We start from the raw sequence: 24,195 nt of genomic DNA, 5'->3' as shown, positions 1-24,195 counted from the left end.
TTTTTTTCGGACGGCATACTATAGCATGTCGTTTTTCGTGAATTTGGAATATTTGAAAAAGAGATGAAAATCATGAAAAACGACATACTATAGTTCATGGTTTCGGACGGCATACTATAGCATGTCGTTTTTCGTGATTTTGGAGGATTTTAAATAAAGATGAAAATCATGAAAAAACAACATACTATAGTCCATGGTTTGGGACAGCATACTATAGTATGTCATATTTTCATGATTTTGGGACACTATGTCAGAGCCAGGACTTGAACCGGCAGCCTCCTGATTCCCAGGCAGGATCTGTACCCAGTGAGCTACTGTGCATGCTGTTCTTAAAAGGCTGAATAGATAATGACAGAAGAGCCAGAGACTTGTTTCCATTGTGGTTCATAAACATTCGAACGTCTAGAGATAAACAACAGCAAAAGAAACAATAGACAAATCTCCTGTTATTTTATTTTTTGTATTTTATTTTTGTATCAATGTTGTACTCAAAGGGAACAGCAGTCTGCATTGTGACAGGTAGCAAGTAGATCAGTGACTTAGCACACTGGCTGCATGATCTGGTGGTTGTGGGTTCAAACCCCACTCAAATCTTTACTTGCCAAAATCTGCCATTGACCCCCATTCTGAATTTCTCAAATTTAAAAGCACTATATTTCTAAAACTATGACACATTTCAAAGATTCCTTTTCAGGCAAACATGTCCACCGTAAGATGAACCTAAATAGGTTTGAATGGGGATTCTAGGTGTAAGTATGTAGGAGTAGTAGCATGCCAAAGTTTTTTTCGGACGGCATACTATAGCATGTCGTTTTTCGTGAATTTGGAATATTTGAAAAAGAGATGAAAATCATGAAAAACGACATACTATAGTTCATGGTTTCGGACGGCATACTATAGCATGTCGTTTTTCGTGATTTTGGAGGATTTTAAATAAAGATGAAAATCATGAAAAAACAACATACTATAGTCCATGGTTTGGGACAGCATACTATAGTATGTCATATTTTCATGATTTTGGGACACTATGTCAGAGCCAGGACTTGAACCGGCAGCCTCCTGATTCCCAGGCAGGATCTGTACCCAGTGAGCTACTGTGCATGCTGTTCTTAAAAGGCTGAATAGATAATGACAGAAGAGCCAGAGACTTGTTTCCATTGTGGTTCATAAACATTCGAACGTCTAGAGATAAACAACAGCAAAAGAAACAATAGACAAATCTCCTGTTATTTTATTTTTTGTATTTTATTTTTGTATCAATGTTGTACTCAAAGGGAACAGCAGTCTTCATTGTGACAGGTAGCAAGTAGATCAGTGACTTAGCACACTGGCTGCATGATCTGGTGGTTGTGGGTTCAAACCCCACTCAAATCTTTACTTGCCAAAATCTGCCATTGACCCCCATTCTGAATATCTCAAATTTAAAAGCACTATATTTCTAAAACTATGACACATTTCAAAGATTCCTTTTCAGGCAAACATGTCCACCGTAAGATGAACCTAAATACGTTTGAATGGGGTTTCTAGGTGTAAGTATGTAGGACTAGTAGCATGCCAAAGTTTGTGCTATTGCCATTGAGAATGCATTGGGCGTTTAAGTTAAATAACTCAGAAACTACAAAACATTTCAAAGTAAAAAGTTCCAGCATGTGTCTCCACAGTAAGCTGAATTATAAAAAGTGTGAATGGAGTTTCTAGGTGAACGTGAAAGTGACGTGCCACTATCTGCCATTAACAATTTCTCAAATTAAAAGCACTATATTTCTAAAACTATGAAACATTTCAAAGATTCCTTTTCAGGCAAACATGTCCACCATAAGATGAACCTAAATAGGTTTGAATGGGGATTCTAGGTGTAAGTATGTAGGAGTAGTAGCATGCCAAAGTTATAATTTTTTTCGGATGGCATACTATAGCATGTCGTTTTTCGTGATTTTGGACTATTTGAAAAAGAGATGAAAATCGTGAAAAACGACATACTATAGTTCATGGTTTCGGACGGCATACTATAGCATGTCGTTTTTCGTGATTTTGGAGGATTTTAAATAAAGATGAAAATCATGAAAAAACAACATACTATAGTCCATGGTTTGGGACAGCATACTATAGTATGTCATATTTTCATGATTTTGGGACACTATGTCAGAGCCAGGACTTGAACCGGCAGCCTCCTGATTCCCAGGCAGGATCTGTACCCAGTGAGCTACTGTGCATGCTGTTCTTAAAAGGCCGAATAGATAATGACAGAAGAGCCAGAGACTTGTTTCCATTGTGGTTCATAAACATTCGAACGTCTAGAGATAAACAACAGCAAAAGAAACAATAGACAAATCTCCTGTTATTTTATTTGTTGTATTTTATTTTTGTATCAATGTTGTACTCAAAGGGAACAGCAGTCTGCATTGTGACAGGTAGCAAGTAGATCAGTGACTTAGCACACTGGCTGCATGATCTGGTGGTTGTGGGTTCAAACCCCACTCAAATCTTTAATTACCAAAATCTGCCATTGACCCCCATTCTGATTTCTCAAATTTAAAAGCACTATATTTCTAAAACTATGACACATTTCAAAGATTCCTTTTCAGGCAAACATGTCCACCGTAAGATGAACCTAAATACGTTTGAATGGGGTTTCTAGGTGTAAGTATGTAGGACTAGTAGCATGCCAAAGTTTGTGCTATTGCCATTGAGAATGCATTGGGCGTTTAAGTTAAATAACTCAGAAACTACAAAACATTTCAAAGTAAAAAGTTCCAGCATGTGTCTCCACAGTAAGCTGAATTATAAAAAGTGTGAATGGAGTTTCTAGGTGAAAGTGAAAGTGACGTGCCACTATCTGCCATTAACAATTTCTCAAATTAAAAGCACTATATTTCTAAAACTATGAAACATTTCAAAGATTCCTTTTCAGGCAAACATGTCCACCATAAGATGAACCTAAATAGGTTTGAATGGGGATTCTAGGTGTAAGTATGTAGGAGTAGTAGCATGCCAAAGTTATAATTTTTTTCGGACGGCATACTATAGCATGTCGTTTTTCGTGATTTTGGACTATTTGAAAAAGAGATGAAAATCATGAAAAACGACATACTATAGTTCATGGTTTCGGACGGCATACTATAGCATGTCGTTTTTCGTGATTTTGGAGGATTTGAAATAAAGATGAAAATACGACATACTATAGTCCATGGTTTGGGACGGCATACTATAGTATGTCATATTTTCATGATTTTGGGACACTATGTCAGAGCCAGGACTTGAACCTGCAGCCTCCTGATTCCAAGGCAGGATCTGTACCCAGTGAGCTACTGTGCATGCTGTTCTTAAAAGGCTGAATAGATAATGACAGAAGAGCCAGAGACTTGTTTCCATTGTGGTTCATAAACATTCGAACGTCTAGAGATAAACAACAGCAAAAGAAACAATAGACAAATCTCCTGTTATTTTATTTTTTGTATTTTATTTTTGTATCAATGTTGTACTCAAAGGGAACAGCAGTCTGCATTGTGACAGGTAGCAAGTAGATCAGTGACTTAGCACACTGGCTGCATGATCTGGTGGTTGTGGGTTCAAACCCCACTCAAATCTTTACTTGCCAAAATCTGCCATTGACGCCCATTCTGAATTTCTCAAATTTAAAAGCACTATATTTCTAAAACTATGACACAATTCAAAGATTCCTTTTCAGGCAAACATATCCACCGTAAGATGAACCTAAATACGTTTGAATGGGGTTTCTAGGTGTAAGTATGTAGGACTAGTAGCATGCCAAAGTTTGTGCTATTGCCATTGAGAATGCATTGGGCGTTTAAGTTAAATAACTCAGAAACTACAAAACATTTCAAAGTAAAAAGTTCCAGCATGTGTCTCCACAGTAAGCTGAATTATAAAAAGTGTGAATGGAGTTTCTAGGTGAAAGTGAAAGTGACGTGCCACTATCTGCCATTAACAATTTCTCAAATTAAAAGCACTATATTTCTAAAACTATGAAACATTTCAAAGATTCCTTTTCAGGCAAACATGTCCACCATAAGATGAACCTAACTAGGTTTGAATGGGGATTCTAGGTGTAAGTATGTAGGAGTAGTAGCATGCCAAAGTTATAATTTTTTTCGGACGGCATACTATAGCATGTCGTTTTTCGTGATTTTGGACTATTTGAAAAAGAGATGAAAATCATGAAAAACGACATACTATAGTTCATGGTTTCGCATGTCGTTTTTCGTGATTTTGGAGGATTTGAAATAAAGATGAAAATCATGAAATACAACATACTATAGTCCATGGTTTGGGACGGCATACTATAGTATGTCATATTTTCATGATTTTGGGACACTATGTCAGAGCCAGGACTTGAAGCTGCAGCCTCCTGATTCCCAGGCAGGATCTGTACCCAGTGAGCTACTGTGCATGCTGTTCTTAAAAGGCTGAATAGATAATGACAGAAGAGCCAGAGACTTGTTTCCATTGTGGTTCATAAACATTCGAACGTCTAGAGATAAACAACAGCAAAAGAAACAATAGACAAATCTCCTGTTATTTTATTTTTTGTATTTTATTTTTGTATCAATGTTGTACTCAAAGGGAACAGCAGTCTGCATTGTGACAGGTAGCAAGTAGATCAGTGACTTAGCACACTGGCTGCATGATCTGGTGGTTGTGGGTTCAAACCCCACTCAAATCTTTACTTGCCAAAATCTGCCATTGACCCCCATTCTGAATTTCTCAAATTTAAAAGCACTATATTTCTAAAACTATGACACATTTCAAAGATTCCTTTTCAGGCAAACATGTCCACCGTAAGATGAACCTAAATACGTTTGAATGGGGTTTCTAGGTGTAAGTATGTAGGACTAGTAGCATGCCAAAGTTTGTGCTATTGCCATTGAGAATGCATTGGGCGTTTAAGTTAAATAACTCAGAAACTACAAAACATTTCAAAGTAAAAAGTTCCAGCATGTGTCTCCACAGTAAGCTGAATTATAAAAAGTGTGAATGGAGTTTCTAGGTGAAAGTGAAAGTGACGTGCCACTATCTGCCATTAACAATTTCTCAAATTAAAAGCACTATATTTCTAAAACTATGAAACATTTCAAAGATTCCTTTTCAGGCAAACATGTCCACCATAAGATGAACCTAAATAGGTTTGAATGGGGATTCTAGGTGTAAGTATGTAGGAGTAGTAGCATGCCAAAGTTATAATTTTTTTCGGACGGCATACTATAGCATGTCGTTTTTCGTGATTTTGGACTATTTGAAAAAGAGATGAAAATCATGAAAAACGACATACTATAGTTCATGGTTTCGGACGGCATACTATAGCATGTCGTTTTTCGTGATTTTGGAGGATTTGAAATAAAGATGAAAATACGACATACTATAGTCCATGGTTTGGGACGGCATACTATAGTATGTCATATTTTCATGATTTTGGGACACTATGTCAGAGCCAGGACTTGAACCTGCAGCCTCCTGATTCCAAGGCAGGATCTGTACCCAGTGAGCTACTGTGAATGCTGTTCTTAAAAGGCTGAATAGATAATGACAGAAGAGCCAGAGACTTGTTTCCATTGTGGTTCATAAACATTCGAACGTCTAGACATAAACAACAGCAAAAGAAACAATAGACAAATCTCCTGTTATTTTATTTTTTGTATTTTATTTTTGTATCAATGTTGTACTCAAAGGGAACAGCAGTCTGCATTGTGACAGGTAGCAAGTAGATCAGTGACTTAGCACACTGGCTGCATGATCTGGTGGTTGTGGGTTCAAACCCCACTCAAATCTTTACTTGCCAAAATCTGCCATTGACGCCCATTCTGAATTTCTCAAATTTAAAAGCACTATATTTCTAAAACTATGACACAATTCAAAGATTCCTTTTCAGGCAAACATATCCACCGTAAGATGAACCTAAATACGTTTTAATGGGGTTTCTAGGTGTAAGTATGTAGGACTAGTAGCATGCCAAAGTTTGTGCTATTGCCATTGAGAATGCATTGGGCGTTTAAGTTAAATAACTCAGAAACTACAAAACATTTCAAAGTAAAAAGTTCCAGCATGTGTCTCCACAGTAAGCTGAATTATAAAAAGTGTGAATGGAGTTTCTAGGTGAAAGTGAAAGTGACGTGCCACTATCTGCCATTAACAATTTCTCAAATTAAAAGCACTATATTTCTAAAACTATGAAACATTTCAAAGATTCCTTTTCAGGCAAACATGTCCACCATAAGATGAACCTAAATAGGTTTGAATGGGGATTCTAGGTGTAAGTATGTAGGAGTAGTAGCATGCCAAAGTTATAATTTTTTTCGGACGGCATACTATAGCATGTCGTTTTTCGTGATTTTGGACTATTTGAAAAAGAGATGAAAATCATGAAAAACGACATACTATAGTTCATGGTTTCGCATGTCGTTTTTCGTGATTTTGGAGGATTTGAAATAAAGATGAAAATCATGAAATACAACATACTATAGTCCATGGTTTGGGACGGCATACTATAGTATGTCATATTTTCATGATTTTGGGACACTATGTCAGAGCCAGGACTTGAAGCTGCAGCCTCCTGATTCCCAGGCAGGATCTGTACCCAGTGAGCTACTGTGCATGCTGTTCTTAAAAGGCTGAATAGATAATGACAGAAGAGCCAGAGACTTGTTTCCATTGTGGTTCATAAACATTCGAACGTCTAGAGATAAACAACAGCAAAAGAAACAATAGACAAATCTCCTGTTATTTTATTTTTTGTATTTTATTTTTGTATCAATGTTGTACTCAAAGGGAACAGCAGTCTGCATTGTGGCAGGTAGCAAGTAGATCAGTGACTTAGCACACTGGCTGCATGATCTGGTGGTTGTGGGTTCAAACCCCACTCAAATCTTTACTTGCCAAAATCTGCCATTGACCCCCATTCTGAATTTCTCAAATTTAAAAGCACTATATTTCTAAAACTATGACACATTTCAAAGATTCCTTTTCAGGCAAACATGTCCACCGTAAGATGAACCTAAATACGTTTGAATGGGGTTTCTAGGTGTAAGTATGTAGGACTAGTAGCATGCCAAAGTTTGTGCTATTGCCATTGAGAATGCATTGGGCGTTTAAGTTAAATAACTCAGAAACTACAAAACATTTCAAAGTAAAAAGTTCCAGCATGTGTCTCCACAGTAAGCTGAATTATAAAAAGTGTGAATGGAGTTTCTAGGTGAAAGTGAAAGTGACGTGCCACTATCTGCCATTAACAATTTCTCAAATTAAAAGCACTATATTTCTAAAACTATGAAACATTTCAAAGATTCCTTTTCAGGCAAACATGTCCACCATAAGATGAACCTAAATAGGTTTGAATGGGGATTCTAGGTGTAAGTATGTAGGAGTAGTAGCATGCCAAAGTTATAATTTTTTTCGGACGGCATACTATAGCATGTCGTTTTTCGTGATTTTGGACTATTTGAAAAAGAGATGAAAATCATGAAAAACGACATACTATAGTTCATGGTTTCGGACGGCATACTATAGCATGTCGTTTTTCGTGATTTTGGAGGATTTGAAATAAAGATGAAAATCATGAAAAAACAACATACTATAGTCCATGGTTTGGGACGGCATACTATAGTATGTCATATTTTCATGATTTTGGGACACTATGTCAGAGCCAGGACTTGAACCTGCAGCCTCCTGATTCCCAGGCAGGATCTGTACCCAGTGAGCTACTGTGCATGCTGTTCTTAAAAGGCTGAATAGATAATGACAGAAGAGCCAGAGACTTGTTTCCATTGTGGTTCATAAACATTCGAACGTCTAGAGATAAACAACAGCAAAAGAAACAATAGACAAATCTCCTGTTATTTTATTTTTTGTATTTTATTTTTGTATCAATGTTGTACTCAAAGGGAACAGCAGTCTTCATTGTGACAGGTAGCAAGTAGATCAGTGACTTAGCACACTGGCTGCATGATCTGGTGGTTGTGGGTTCAAACCCCACTCAAATATTTACTTGCCAAAATCTGCCATTGACCCCCATTCTGAATTTCTCAAATTAAAAGCACTATATTTCTAAAACTATGAAACATTTCAAAGATTCCTTTTCAGGCAAACATGTCCACCATAAGATGAACCTAAATACGTTTGAATGGGGTTTCTAGGTGTAAGTATGTAGGAGTAGTAGCATGCCAAAGTTATAATTTTTTTTTCTCGTGATTTTCATCTCTTTTTCAAATAGTCCAAAATCATGAAAAACGACATGCTATAGTATGCCGTCCCAAACCATGGACTATAGTATGTCGTTTTTTCATGATTTTCATCTTTATTTCAAATCCTCCAAAATCACGAAAAACGACATGCTATAGTATGCCGTCCGAAACCATGAACTATAGTATGTCGTTTTTCATGATTTTCATCTCTTTTTCAAATAGTCCAAAATCACGAAAAACGACATGCCGTCCGAAAAAAATTATAACTTTGGCATGCTACTACTCCTACATACTTACACCTAGAATCCCCATTCAAACCTATTTAGGTTCATCTTATGGTGGACATGTTTGCCTGAAAAGGAATCTTTGAAATGTTTCATAGTTTTAGAAATATAGTGCTTTTAATTTGAGAAATTGTTAATGGCAGATAGTGGCACGTCACTTTCACTTTCACCTAGAAACTCCATTCACACTTTTTATAATTTAGCTTTAAAATACTGTGGAGACACATATTTAATAAAATATTAAATCAATCCATGACTTATCGTCAGTGGCCAAAAACACTGATGGCAACACAAAATGCAATGTCTCTGTTTATTTTATTTTAGGTTTATTTTTTTAATCTTCAAATTTAACACTTCATGTCTTTAATAATATTCCAAAAAACAACTATAGCAAGCAATGCCATACCGATTTTCAATTTAAATTCAAAGGAGCTTTATTGGCATGAGAAAACATACGTTTAAAGTGTCAAAATATAATAAAAAAAACAGTAGGCCTACAGTATATACAGTTGGAGGGGGTACGTACATCATTGTGTTAAACAGAGCTACATTGCCCTGGGCCATGGCTCAGTGGTCCAGGCACCTTGGCTGGTAATCCAGTCTGGCAGTGTGCCGCGGGTTCGACTCCCGATCCCGACGGCCTTTACTGCATGTCTTCCCCCCATCTCTCTCCCCATTTCCTGTCTGTCCCTCCATAAAATATATAAAATAAAGGCGAAAGCCACAAAAAAAACATTAAATAAACAGAGCTACATCACATGTTCTATATACAACAGGGTATGAAGCTTTTTGAAACAGCACCACTGACAGGACAGGGTCTTACAGTGCTTGGTAATGAGGTTTGGGTTGGCTCAGTAGTATAATAATTCCTATTATGAGGCAGGTTGTGTGTACAGTATCTAGACAGGCAGAGGAGAGGTGTACAGTTGGGTGCCACCGATATTGTCCCTTATCATTTGACCCATTTAGGCCTGACCTCAAAATTTAAAAAAATCCTTCTAAATCCTCCAGTTTTCTGAAATAAATATTCTCACGATTTTTCAAAAATAGCAGACCTACAAGCTCGTAGCGCGCCACTCGGTGGCGCGCTATGAGCTTGTAGATATGCTATTTTTCAATAGCTAAATTATAACATAATGTTTAAAACACCAAAAGGGGTTCCCGCCCAAAATGGGTTAACTGTCCTTTTGCGCAGATCACGCAAACCTCAGCAAAAAGAAAAGGACAATATCGATGGCCTCCAACTGTATGCACTATTGTAGTCTCTGACCATGCACCCTGACCCCGGCTTGTCCTCTCTGCAGGGAAACGACACTAAACCGTCCACTCTCTCTCGCTGAAAGTCCACCGTTTTCGTGAATCAGCCAGCTAGATTTGAGGCTGATTTGTACTTACTGCGAAAATAGCCTATATACAGTACATCAGCTATTTTTGGTGCGCAGCAAAGTATAAACCATGTAGAAATCCTCAGCGTCTCTCCTGTAGTCAGGGAATATTATCAGAAGAATGTCCAATCTGGGACTACATTTGAAAAATTCTAAATTTCATTCTGCAATCTGGGACTACATTTCAAAAATTCAAATTTTCATTCTGCTTCATGTGACGGGTCAAACTAGTGGGTTTTCATGATTCCGAATCCATTCCAAGCATTTGTTTTGCACACAAAAAAACACATCCTTGGGCTAAAAACAGCCATAGCCATCATAAGAAATGTGATGAGGTCATCACATTTGGGCAATTAAGTGGCTATGGCAAGTTCACTTATAGCAGAATGAAGATGTTTTTGCCTTATATAGGTAGGTACCCAAACTATTGGTACCCCAAATTTCAACCAATGTGAGATGTGTTACTAGACACCTTTACAAACACATTGGTGAAGAAATGTATGGGTAAGAAATGTATTCCCAGATTGTATCAATATCCCCTGACTACCTGGTATTCCCTTGGGAGTGTGTGTGACTTTTATCGACCCAGAGCGGCTCGTGCCGTCAAGTGTCTTCGTAGGTGCCTGGTGAATTCCAGCTGTGCTCTGGGCAAGGCCTGATTCACGATGGATTTAGGAAGCCAACCCTGAAAAGAGAAAACATTTCTTTATTGCACACCAAATTTGTCCTCCTTTATTGGATTTGTGGTTTGCTGTGTTTTTTTAACCCATTATCAGTAACCTTTTCATGGCACCCACACCCAGCTCAAACATGTTTTTTTGCACAAAATGTCCTTGATTATTTAATAGCAAACCGAAAAGAATAAGATTTTAATTCTGACATGACCCTATAAAAATCTTTTGAAAATAGAGATCCCCTGCTGTTTACGAAAACATACATTGACCACTTCAGCCCTATATATATTTCGGCTAATTGATAATGTGTCACGATGTGTCGCATTGTGAGCTTGTATTGTATATCTGCTATTTTCAAAATATTTTTATGCATTTGAAAACTTGAAATGGGACATTCTGCAATTCCTGCATAATGAGCACTTTCTACTTTTGCCACTTTAAGTACATTTTAAATGTTTTTTTGTGTGGCTTTCGCCTTTATTTTATATATTTTATGGAGGGACAGACAGTAGGCTGACAGGAAATGGGGAGAGAGATGGGGGGAAGACATGCAGTAAAGGCCGTCGGGATCGGGAGTCGAACCCGCGGCACACTGCCAGACTGGATTACCAGCCAAGGAGCCTGGACCGCTGAGCCACGGCCCAGGCCCTTTAAGTACATTTTGATCACAATACTTTGGCCAGTAATTTTACTCAAGTACAGTACATATTGAATTCCGGACTTTTACTTAACTTTACGAGTATTACTATATCGCAGTATTGATACTGATAAAGAAATTGAGTACTTTTTTTCCCCACAACTAGCTTTCTGTTATTCTCCACCACTACTTCTGTCCATCATCTTTATTAGCTCCTACTGTGATGGATGGAATTGTGTTTTGCTTTTGCCTGCCTGTCTGTCTGTCACTGTCAGCATCCGGCACGTAGTCTACAGTATGTCATTCTAACTGAGCTGTGCTTCAAAGAGGAATGTAATCAAATATAAATGCAGGGGGAGAAAAAGAAGACACCGGGAACTTCATTTATGTTTATGCAAATGTGACGGACGACAAATGGCCCAAAAAGAGCATGAATGTCAAATAGCTTCAGGCCCAGTCAAACCCTTCATGTGGTGGACCCTAAAAGAGAATAATATCACAGAGACGTGCTTTGTATGAACAGCTTTACTCGCTGCGTACGTGTCATACTGTCATAATGTGATAGCCTAGTTTAACCCATTATTAAAGGGACATTTCACCGCTGGGAGAAACTGCAGTCACTCAATGTTAACAGTATTTGTAGTAGATAACAGTGGCACAATTTGAAATTTGCACCCTATGGCCAGAAAAAGAATGTACTGTATGTGTGTTTGACTAGGGTTTGTCTGGATTTCTGAATTCCTACAATGCCCATAATACTTTAGTGCACTTCCCCTCCTTGTGGAGAGGGGGGAGGCTGCATGGAGGTGTGACTTTGTAGTCCAGGAAGGAAGTGAGACCACATTTTCATCACAGGTTTTTGGTCATGAACATGGCGTCATGACTAAAATATCTAAAAAACAAGGAATGATGACATAGTAATGTGTCAGGTGAAACAGGCGCCGTCTCCGTTGTCCCCCTTTGTGTCTTTGTTTTCCCCCCATATTATTATTATTATGATTTTAGTAACGTGTATGTTTCTCTGGCGCAACCTCACGGCCGTTGTTTGCGTTCGTTTCCGACGTTCTGTGCGTGGTTCAATGACTGTTTTGTTGTCACTTTCCTGCTGTCCAGCTCATAACATTAGCAGCTGTTGTCGCTTTGAGGCTGCCGCTGTGGTCGTACAGCTTGCTCGCTGTGGTGTGGAAATCAGCCCCTCGCGGTGCGTGTGGCATAGCTTAGGAGGCAGGCAATCATACTACACTCCCATTGGCTTAGGCAGCGTGTGTGACAGCCAGTCAGGCTAGGCTGTCAGTATGACTAGGTGGTGACGAAGTCATCTACATTTCATGAGCTTTTTTTGTCAGGTTTCACCTGACAAAAAAACATATTACACACAAACCCCAGGAAAGTGTTTCTTGTGTCCTAAACATCAGTGCAAAAGGGGTGAAGTGGCCCTTTAAGACCTGAGAAAAATTATATGTAAATATGTTGTTCCAGGGAAGATTTGCACACGTTTTCACGATTTACAAAAAATAGTAGATCTACAAGCTTGTAGCGCGGCACTCTGTGCCGTGCTATGAGCGCCGCTCTATGAGCTTGTAGATCTGCTATTTTTCAATAGTCATGTTTAAAATAATGGTTAAAGTGGTTAAAAGCTAAGGTGACACAGGTCTTAATCTTAATGGTTTAAATGCATGTCAATTCCTCAAGCCATGATTAAATTGATTTAACCTCATCAGAACCACTTGAACCTCATTATGGTATAGTCCCTCAGGGCTATACTGTAGGTTATTTTCTGTTTACAGTTATTGTGTGGAAAGCTTTAGCTGAAAACAGCCAATCGACAACTCGCAGCACGACACGTTGTGAGCTTGACGATCTGCTATTTTCCACTAAAGCATTCCCCCACTATAGAGCCTAGTGGTGGCCATGTTGTCAGGTACCACAGACCAAAAGCCCATTAATTTTTACCCCCACAGCAATTTTGAAAAATATGTACAGTATAGGCCTATTCATTATTTTAGGCTGGCAGGCTCCTGGTGAATCATGACACATTTTATGTTTTTTGTGTCAAACATATTTGAAAACGGCATAAAAAGGGTATTTGTTAAATATAGTATTTAATATAATTAAATAATCAAATATTTGTGGAATGGACTTTCGATCTGTGGCCCCACAAAATGTCCGTCACTGCTGTGCCCTATACCGATGCTGCAGTTTAAGTGGTTTAGCCCTTTTTTAAATATCAACATTTTCAGGTTTACAACAAACGACGTGAAAAGGTAAAAGTGATCAAAACAGGAGAAGTATTAAGTAAGACCTTCACAAGATTTAGCCCTTTTTTATACTCCTTTCTACAAGCTCACACCACGCATTGTGATGCGTCGGGAGCTTGTAGATCTGCTATTTTCGAAAATATTTTGAAAAACTTATGAGCATTGTGTGAGTGTTATACTCTGTTCAGGAAATAAAAATATACACTGTGTGAAGAAAAATCTCACCTTCACATCCATGTTGAGAAGCCACGTGATGCGACTCCTCCCAGAATCCTCTGCGACTGGCTGTATAACGATGCACGTGGGCCCGTCCTCCGCTCTGTCAACGAGCACACAACAAGCACATTGTCTGTCAACAAGTCAAATCAATAACGAAAGTGGAACGGAGTTCTGAAGATGTTCAACACAGAACACAGCACTCGTCCGATACCTCACTAATGCATATTATCAAGGTACTTTATTATTTGTCTCCCGAGGAAGAGATTTGTCTTAGACAAAGGGCCTACATGCAAGCGTAACCCTTATGCCCATGTCGCCGCAGAGCAGCGTCAAATACATCTTTCTTGCAACATCAAAGAAAGCGACCGCCTCCTTCAAAAGCTAGCAAGAAATGATGATGATAATATGGTAGATTCTTTTTTAACTACTTGGTCTGTAGTATAGGAGGGCTGTGGGGTCCTTCCTACATACGGGATGGCATCAGTGTGCGTCCGTAACGGGGTTTACAAAGGTAGGGGGGAGAGGGTAATAAAGCCCTGCTCCACCTGGGCTCCGAGCCATGGTATCCTGAGCCCAGGGCTTAACAAGTTTACTCCCAGCCTGACACGGCTTCTCTGCCCATCCTCTGGGTCCTTGTAGGGCGGACATGAGGCGCGTTGGGCCGGCAATCAAGCCGTCGACCCCTGGAGGCAGCTCTCGCCAGTTTGACTCTTGCCAGTTTGACTCTCGAAACCTCAGAAAACCGCTTAACAGTAACATCATCATTAGGCAGATGGCCATTATAGCATGCTAGCTTTGCAGGAATAGAAAACCTGCAGTTTCTATTTATAGCATGGAGTCACTTGTAGGCAGGTTTCTGAACTCTCCACTGCTCTGTCTGAGACACAGACAGAGCAGACAAATATTGTACCATGAGCATTAGTGAGGACCAATTATATGAAGATACGTATAGGTTGAAAATGGATGGAGTCGCCCTTTAACACAACACTACAGATACGCAAGTTTAACACTACATTAACACTACAAATTATAATTTCATAATTTGAAAAAAAAAACCCGGTGGAAACAGCCTTTCCACTGTTTCAAATATTGCAGTGGTTCTCAAATGGGCTATATTCACACAGAATAACTCTTCCTACTTCAGGGCCGCTTCCCTACTTCCTTCACAGGTGTTACCGATGATACTAATTAAGGCTCCGTTCCATTTAGTCTGCAGTGGTTCTCAGACTTGTTAATTTCAAGAACCCGTTACACACCCGGCGGCGGTGGATCAGGGGTAGACTAGAGTGGCCGGATGGTAACCCAGGCTCCCCCAGAGTTAGTGTCAAAGTGTCCTTGAGCAAGACACTGAACCCCAAATAGCTCCCGATGTGCTGGTTTTGGTGCCTTGCATGGTTTCCTTGGATGAAGACGCTATATAAATGCACCATTTACCACTCAAGGACACTTTGAGACCCACTGGTGTAGCAGGGTATTTCCAGTGAGCCAACACGCACAATAGCAGCACCCTGACTCTGTTTGAGCAGAATGGAACAGACCCTTCATTAGTAGCAGCAGTAAAAACATAGCGTGTATGCATAGCATAGCCCATTGGGGGCCGGCCCGGGACCCTGCAAGGAGTCACAGGCAGGAACCCCTTTTGGTGTTAGCATTATGTTATGCTTTAGCTATTGAAAAATAGCAGATCTACAAGCTCATAGCACGCCGCCGAGTGGCGCGCTACGAGCTTGTAGGTCTGCTATTTTTGAAAAATCAAAGAACGACTGACATAGAAACATAGCTTTTTCAGAAAACTGTCAGGATGTAGAAGACATTTTTAGAATCTGATCTCAGGTCAAAATGGGTTAACTCGGGTCCTTTTGGTTCCATTCGTACGCTCTCAGAGTTAGGATTTTATAGTGTAGTTTATATGTATGCAAATGGCACAAAGAGAATGAATGTCAGATAGCTTCAGGGGGCGGCCAGTATAAGCCCTTTCATGTGGAGCTCCCTGAAGAGAACAATATCCAGAGACGTGCTTTGTATGAATTAGCTTCACTCGCCGTGTGTCATAAATTATAATGTGATAGTTTAAATGCATGTCAATTCCTAAAGACCCACAAAGATTACATTGTTTTTAACCTCATCTGAACCACTAAACATCCACGTATGATAACAGCATCCTACGGTTAGCAAGGAATATCACCTCAAACACTATAGCCATGTTTTGTATGGGAGGAGTATAGGTTGCTGCCTTCAGGAAGGAGATGTGGTGTTGCAGCATACAATAAGGTCAGACTGAAGGTCCTTATTTGTCCATTCGTCGACTTTGAGGCTCAATCAGGAGTTTTGGCCAGGACTAGACTGAGCTGTGGACATGAATTGCTCTTGTCTTTATTTTTTTATATACACCGGTATGTAAATTTGTTCTCTTTTCTGTCCTGAATTATGTAAAATGTGAGTATGTGTGTTGCATACAAGGCAGCTTGGTTGCAAGACAAATTTCAGTGCGAGCTGAAAATAAAGTACTATATCATATCATTATCATATCATATCACATACGGTATATCATATATCACAGTGGTTTTCAACCCTTTTGATATTTTAATGGCCTATACATTATTCAGCAGTTTTTGTCCACATTGCCATGCTGTACTGATGTTGGCACCATAGGAGAGACAGGCAGACATTGATCAAAATAACAATCCTTCTACATTCTCTAATTGTGTTGACTTCTTGTAATGTAGATGTTTAACAATAATTTAACTCTTGGGAGCATTTAAATGAAACCAAAAAGGGTCCGTTTGGTTACCAACTCTCCATCATTCAGCTGGGGACCACCTGGAACCCCCTCAAGGACCACTGGTGGTCCCCGGACAACTGGTTGAGAACCACTGTCATATATCATATAACGTATCATTTCAGGGATGCACCGAATATTCGGCCGAATAGTGGCAAAAAAAATGCATATTCGGTATTCGGTTCGGTTGATTTTAGAGCTGAAACGGAATAGTCAAAGAACCTCGGTTACCTTTCGTATGGCTATGACAGCAATGGTACAATAACTATAAATAAATAATAATAAATATATTATATACCGTAATAGTAATCATATTCGGCTATGCGGTATTCGGTTTTCGGCCAGCTGTTTCCTACTGTATTTTCAGTTTCGGCCAAGAACTTCCCATTCGGTGCATCCCTATATCATATGTATCATATCATATCATATCATATTCTGAAAGCCAGGAAGGTCTTCAAAAGTACTTTGAACTGCACTCGTTGTCTGAAATGTGCTATATAAATATTTGATATAAGATTGATTGATTGATTGATTGATTGATTGATTGATTGATTGATTGATCCTCACCTAACAAAGCCTTTCTGAAGTGGGAAGGATTCCAGCTGCGTCGGCGCTCCTCCGAGGTAGATGCAGGACTCGTGCCTGCAGCTGTGCCGGACGCTCAAGAAGTCCCGCTGGCCAATCAGATTGCCCGCCGTCTCCGCGGACACCTCGTGCGTGACGACGGTCTCGGGCCCGACGTGCTTGAGGACCTGGCGAGGAAAACACCAAAGGCAACGTCCCATTTAGTGCTGCTGAGAGTCTGAGGCATGTATCATTTGAGCTGCAGCGATGTTGGCGCATATGGCATAATATGTTTATGCATCTGCACGTTGTTGGGATTTGCAGCGTTAGTTGTATTCTGTGCAGGTACTGTAGAGTGGATTCTGATACAGGTTACGGGTATGTGATATTATACATAGGATCCAACAGGAAGCACGCACATCTCCAGAAATTCTACAGGTGCTACGGTTGGAGGCCATCGATATTGTCCTTTTCTTTTTGCTGAGGTTTGGGTGATCTGCGCAAACGGGAACCCCTTTTGGTGTTTTAAACATTATGTTATAATTTAGCTATTGAAAAATAGCAGATCTACAAGCTCATAGCGCGCCACTGAGTGGCGCGCTACGAGCTTGTAGGTCTGCTATTTTTGAAAAATCGTGAATATATTTATTTCAGAAAACTGGAGGATTTAGAAGGATTTTTTAAAATTTTGAGGTCAGGCCTAAATGGGTCAAATGATAAGGGACAATGTCGGTGGCACCCAACTGTAAGTTGAGCGGCCTTCATCAGGTGACAGGGGGTGACACCTGTCATCTGATGAAGGCCGCTCAAGGCCGAAACGTTGTGTCCTGAATAATGTCAGCGTTTTAACAAAAATAAACACTGTTGGAGCAGTGTGCTGTGTGCGGACTTCTCCTTCTCTGTATATTGTCATGACAGGATTTGGCTTTGTCCATGGCGTACACATCTGTAAATAAATACTTTTAGAAAAGTCTATGGGGAAAATGAACAGGGAATTATTTCCTGGGCCTTCGTCGGGGGCGGGACTGCGACGCTCTATAGAGTCTGATGGCAGTTGGCATGAAAGAGAGTCTGTACCGCTCCGTATGCATTCTCGGGAGGGAAGGTAGAGCCTTCGACTGATGGTGCTATATCCTGCAGTACAACATAAAAAGGGTTTCGAGGGAATAGGGATTTGCCAGCATATTGTCCATAATCCTCCTCTCCACTCGGAGGCCAACAGCAGTTCTCAATGTTTGTAGAATCTGCCTCAGGTCTTAATGGATTAGAGAGAGCAGGCCCACTTAGACATTTGTTTAAAAAATACATATAATTCATCGTTTTGGTCATGGCTCTCCTCGTGTGGGACCTCTGCCACATGGGGGATAGATAAGATAATACACAGTGAGGAGGTCATTATTGGGAGATAAACCCTGGGTAAGCCCAGGTTAAAGCAGGACTGAAGCAAAAGCCCTGAAGTGGTACTATACTTATTATACGGCTGCCTGCAACGAGCAAGATCAATGACTTGAACACACAATATTGATATAGCAAGATGTGGAAAAGCCCAACCAACCAGCAGCGTCCAGGCCTAAGAGGCATAGTGCTGCTTTACATTTATTTGACATTTATTTAGAGGATAAGCCCTTTGAGATGCCTCCTCATCTCTGTTCGAGGGTGTAAAAGTAATGCAAGCAGCGTTCAAGTGCTTTGAACTCACTCACATAGAGCACCGCAGTCTGACGTCACTTTCAGTAGAGGGCGCCAATACACAGGTTCATGTATTTTTTTAGTTGCATTTGAGATCCCCATAGGGCGATTTTAGGTCGCTTCATATAAGAACTGTGTTTGGGAAAAAAAACGACCACCCCGGCCTTTCTGTCAGGGGAGTGGCTGTGCGTCGTTAATGATGTCCATTCATATTTGATACAGCCAGTTTCTGGAGAAAATGGAATTAATGTGGCCGCAAAAGCCTTGAAACTACATATGAAGGCCGTAGACTAATACATGTCAAACTGGGGGGTCCTTGAAATTAAACGTGTTGAGAATCACTGCTAGAGCATCTAGCTCTTATGGGAGTCCCTGGCATATCTTTTCAAATGGGGGTCCGCGGGGCTAATTGGTGTCAATGTGGGGGTCCTTGACATGAAAAGGTTTGGGAACCACTGTCCTACACACTACACCACTCTGATGTGTGTCTTACTTTGATGCGATGGATGCTGGGGTTCCACGTGTGCATGTCCTCCACTCTGAGGAAGAGGGCGCCGTAGAGCTCCTCCGGACTGGCGTCGAGCACGCCCTCCAGCCGGAAGACCTTCTTGGAGCCTCCTCCTCCTCCTGGCATGGCTTTGCTACGGACCACGTCACCGTTGTCCTGGAAGACGGGATGGAATTAAAACAAGAGGTTGGGCTTGCAGCAAAAAAAAAGGGTCTCTATAGGTGCAAATAGTATTATGAAAAATGTGTGTACGGTACACATTTTTTTGTAATTACTGTTTTCTTTGTAGGCCATTTACCAATAAATCCAACTTAACGGCTTAAAACGTTTAGGCATCAGTCACACTATTGAGACGGCTGTCTTGTCCGTGTCTTGTGTCATAATTGTCCGTGTTTAATGGCCGCCCCAATGCATTTCCAATGGAAGTCACATGGTTTCACCAAACATTTTTGTTTGATGGGGGGGAGAGGGGCACAACACAGCCATCAAACAAAAATGTTTGGAGAAACCATGTGACTTCCATTGGAAATGCATTGGGGGCGGCCATTAAACACGGACAAGACACAAGACACGGACAAGACAGCCGTCTCAATAGTGTGACTGAGGCCTTAGGCTTCGTACACACATACAGAACAACTGTGCTGTGCTTTGCCTGTGTTTCATGGCCGCCCCAATGCTTTTCCAATGGAAGTCACGTGGTTTCACCAAACACTTGTGTTTGATTGCCCCCCCCTCCCCATCACACACAACTGTTTGGTCAAACCACGTGACTTCCATTGGAAAAGCATTGAAGCATTGAAACACGGACAGCACAGAGCATGTTCGTCTGATATGTATGTACGAAGCCTTAGACTTAATGGACCCGAGTTGCCTCTGTAGTTGGATCGCATTATATTCTGTCTAATCTTTTTGGCAAAAAATAGCCGAACTACACACTCCAGTGAGCTTTATAGGTCTGCTATTTTTGGCTAATCAAACAAAATATATAATGTATACTTTTTTTAGCCATCATTTCCCTCTATACCAACAGTCATCATCCGCCACTGGAACAGTGTGGGGGTGTTTGTTTACCCAGCAATGTGTTTCAGCAGGTAAACGCCACCACAATAATGCAGATGATGACCGCTGGCATAGAGGGAAATGATTGGTAAAACAAATTACACAGCCTATTATGCCTTTAAAGGAGTAGTTCACCCAGAAAAGTTACTTATTTTTTATCAATTCCACACCCCATGAAGCCTTGAATTCATGGAGATTTTTCTGGTTTCTTTTGGTTTTTTCAGATTTCTCTGTTTTAGTCGCATTCGTTAGCCAATAATTTGTTGACCGGTTGAGTATCGAACCTACCGTAGAAAGACTCTCCATGAATTCAAGGCTTCATGTGGTGAGTGAACTACTACTTTATGGCCCGACAGGCCGACACTCAGCCACCGAGTGGCGCGCTACGAGCTTGTAGGTCTGCTATTTTTGAAAAATCAAAGAACGACTGACATAGAAACATAGCCTTTTCAGAAAACTGTCAGGATGTAGAAGACATTTTTAGAATCTGATCTCAGGTCAAAATGGCTTAAGCGCTGTGATTAATCACAAGACAGTTACCTCTACAACTTCGGTCTTCCATCCGTTTTGGTCGCTCAAGATATCCAGTGCTCTCCTCAGCGCTTCCTGGCCTTGGTTTACGTAGAACAGGTCTTTGTCCTCCAGAGGAACAGCCGTTGAATCCTCCTTTCTGGCTTCTGCATCAGCAATTATACATACACATTTATTTCATATATCAATCGTTCAGTAATCAAACTCTCAATAAAATGTATATTAAAAGACAGTGGTTTTCAAAGTCAAGTCCCGGGGTTCCCGGTAATCCCCCAATGGACCCTTACAGGTCCATTTGGTTCCATTTGCACACTCACTGGCCCCTTTTCTACCAGTGTTCAACTTCAACCGGTTCGGTTCTATTTTTGCCTATAATGCTGAACCAGTCTAGAGTGAATTGGTTCAGAACCCTGAAACTTGGTTCGGAACTGTAACCAAAACATGGCTGCCGGACTGTGCCGGTTCCGTGAAAGCACCAAAAAGGTTCCAAGAATCATGAACAGAACCAGTTCTAGAATCAAAGTTATTTTGGTAGAAAAGGGACCTTTTTGCATGTCAAACTGGGGGTCCGTCCTTGAAATGAATACCGTGTGAGAATATAGAAAATAATGAAACTAAAACAATGTTTAGTATAGTTTTTTTTTTACCAGTAGAATTTGAAGCAGGCTGCACCAGTCCCATATAGCTCTGTATCCACTCCGCTGAAAGCTGGATGCGAGCCCATGCGGGGTGATGCCTGCGGCGCGACGATATCTCAATGACAACCACGGCCATGCGCTGCAGTCCTGTGTGTGTGTGTGTGTGGGGACGAAACACAAAGAACTTCAAAAGACGCCCCATGAGTCACCCTTTAATGAGTCACCATATCTTTACCCAAACCTGATAACATGTCGTCGCAGTCGGGTGGAAACCTCGTTGTATAACATCCAAAACCATTCCTTTCTAAAATATATTATTAAAAACAAAAAATGAAAACAGTGAAAATAGCCGATCTACAAGCTCACAACGCACTACCTTTTGTGCGACGCTCTTATATAGTGGGTTTATGAAAAAGAACATACGAGAATTTGAAACATGGAGATCTGAGGTTTCTAGCCCAACAGCCACGATGTCCTAAGATAACTCCTACAGTGCAATCTAAAATGGGACGAGAGATAATGTCCGCCTCCAAAGTCGAGGTTAATCATCGGAGGTGTAAAGATCACAAAAGTACTTTTGTTTCTAATTAACACCGTATTATGTAAGTGTCTGTAAGGTGTAAGGTGTGGAGTAGGTCTTCTTCATTACAGTTTTACAGCGAGGATAACAGAACTGCTGTCCAACAGAAATGCATGTCTATAGCAATGCATGGATAATTCCGTTCTATTAACATCACAATTAGAGATTGCCCCCTGGTAAATGAAATTGTCACACATATCTGCTGACATGTACAGTGTGTGTGTGTGTGTGTGTGTGTGTGTGTGTGTGTGTGTGTGTGTGTGTGTGCGCGTGTGCACGCGTGTGTGTGTGGTTATATTTGGTATCCCTGGTCTTCTATTGAGACCTTCTACATCCTACTCTGTGTCTAGGTTAGATACAGCCTTTGACACAATCCTTTTTCTGGTTTAGACACACATTTGGACCTGATGGTCAAACTTGTATTTCTCCCCAGAGCCAGCGGCCATGCAGGCTATATTAGCTCAGTGGTAAAAAATGACAGCACTTGCACAGGAGGAAAGTTACATACGTTAGAGTAGCAATAGTACAATATATATATAATACATTGCATTTAAAGTCTGACTTAAGTAAAGTACAGTGCAGTACTAGTATTGGCATCAAAATAGACATACCAAAGTAAAAGTCAAAATTGGTCCAGCTCTTTCAAAAAAGATCTACGTTCACGATGTGTCTCATTGTGACGTCTTGTGAACTTGTACATCAGCTATTTTCGAAGTGCAATATTTGCCTAAAAAAACCCTCAGTAAACGTAAAATTGTACTTGTACAGCAAAGTACCTGAGTAAATGTAATAAAGTTTCTTTCAACCGCTTCCAATAACCCCGGCAGTGCATGGCGGCATTGATTGATTGATTGAAATATTTATTAACAGTTTGCAGAATTACAGTACATTTCAAGCACAAACTCAATACAAAGGCTGTTAACTGTGAGTGGACGACCCAATTAAGCATTACACTTGCTTACAAGAGGGTCGACCATGTTCAATTCATCCAAAAAAAGCACAATGTGGGACAACAGAGCCATTCCCTCCTCCATAGCAATGGTTCCCAAACCTTTTAGACCCAAAACAGAAATTAGACATTCTCCCGGGACCCAAACTATAGTGAAAATAGCAGATCATCATCGCATAGCAGATCACAACGCAGCGCGAAGCGACGCGTTGTGAGCTTGTAGATCTGCTACTTCTTAAATATTTGTTCCAATTCATGGAATTTCTTAGATTGTGATTTTATTTGTTCATGAAGTTACTGAATAAAAATAAAAAAAATCATTGAATTTTGTTTTTAATTCATGAAAAGTTTTGCTTTTTCTGAATGTTTTTTTTTTTTGGGGGGGGTGATGTTTTGAAATAACAATTTACAATTACAATTTAGGCATTTAGCAGACGCTCTTAATCCAGAGCGATTTACATTAAGCAATAACAAAAAGCATGGCATACATCACATGTATAAAAAGTAGTTATCATGAATCATGCATGAATCATGCATGCATAACAATAATAAAAAATCCAAATGTAGGAAAGCAAAGTATAAGGGGACCCATAAAAATGTGTCCGCGACCCACAAATGGAGTCCCGACCCAGTGTTTTGGAACCAGGGCTCTACTACAGTGCTCTTCAGTTACCGTACCTGTCATGGTCCTCAGGTGTGGGTAGGCTATTCCACAGCAGAGCTTCACGACGGCAGGCAGCATACTTATTGTCAGTCTTGGCGCACACACGACAGCAGCAGCAGCCTCTCAGAGCGCAGCGCTGGGCTTTATAAAGCCTGTGTGAAGGACGTCCTTAAAGATAAGAGCCTGCGGAAAAGATACCATCTATTCTGAATTCTTGTCCCCCTCAGGGCCATGCACGCACGCTTGTAAAGCATCACATAAAACAGTGGTTGTCAAACCTTTTCTTTCCCCAAGGACGTCACCGTTTGATATTCAATATGGCGTACAACTATATGACAAAGTTGCTGCTAGTATCAGGCTGCTACAGAAACTGTCAGACGAGAAGACCAAAAACACTAGCGGGGGTTCCTGTGTTGCGTTATATTTTTCGACAGAAGCAACAGTTGTACCTATAGTCTCGTACCGGGCCCTGCAAGCTTCGGGCCCTGGCGCTTAAGCTCCACCTAGTTCCATTGTTAGACCGGCTCTGATGACAGGGTACTACAAATGTAACCAAATGGACCGTTTGGTTCCTTTTGGGTG

At 40.5% G+C, this 24,195-nt stretch overlaps 1 protein-coding gene across 2 annotated transcripts; it reads right to left on the bottom strand.

Moving 5' to 3' along the window:
- Positions 1-8,735: 8,735 nt before the first annotated feature.
- star2 (steroidogenic acute regulatory protein 2) lies at positions 8,736-23,767 on the bottom strand. Of its 2 annotated transcripts, XM_079492729.1 has the most exons (8): positions 23,628-23,767; positions 21,430-21,567; positions 20,792-20,928; positions 19,178-19,348; positions 16,999-17,183; positions 13,659-13,752; positions 10,412-10,549; positions 8,736-9,163 (listed from the first exon to the last, which is right to left on the bottom strand). In XM_079492729.1, exons 1-7 carry the CDS (start codon positions 23,689-23,691, stop codon positions 10,442-10,444), a joined length of 897 nt encoding a protein of 298 aa, XP_079348855.1. In that variant the 5' UTR covers positions 23,692-23,767; the 3' UTR covers positions 8,736-9,163; positions 10,412-10,441. The 2 variants fall into 2 exon arrangements, with proteins under 2 accessions (XP_079348855.1, XP_079348854.1); XM_079492728.1 differs by having other exon boundaries at positions 8,736-10,549.
- Between the last annotated feature and the right edge of the window lie 428 nt (positions 23,768-24,195).

Source organism: Electrona antarctica (assembly GCF_951216825.1).
Source record: "Electrona antarctica genome assembly, chromosome: 22".
Taxonomy (NCBI): Eukaryota; Metazoa; Chordata; class Actinopteri; order Myctophiformes; family Myctophidae; genus Electrona; species Electrona antarctica.
This window is presented reverse-complemented; position numbering and strand designations above follow the sequence as displayed.

Excerpts from the sequence above, each read along its gene's own strand:
- star2 (XM_079492728.1), bottom strand. The coding sequence starts at position 23,691 with ATGCTGCCTGCCGTCGTGAAGCTCTGCTGTGGAATAGCCTACCCACAC. Across the intron at positions 17,184-19,177 it reads CCAGCATCCATCGCATCAAA|GTCCTCAAGCACGTCGGGCC; the intron begins GTAAGACACACA and ends TTTCCTCGCCAG. Across the intron at positions 10,550-13,658 it reads TTCTCAACATGGATGTGAAG|GGTTGGCTTCCTAAATCCAT; the intron begins GTGAGATTTTTC and ends TTCTCTTTTCAG.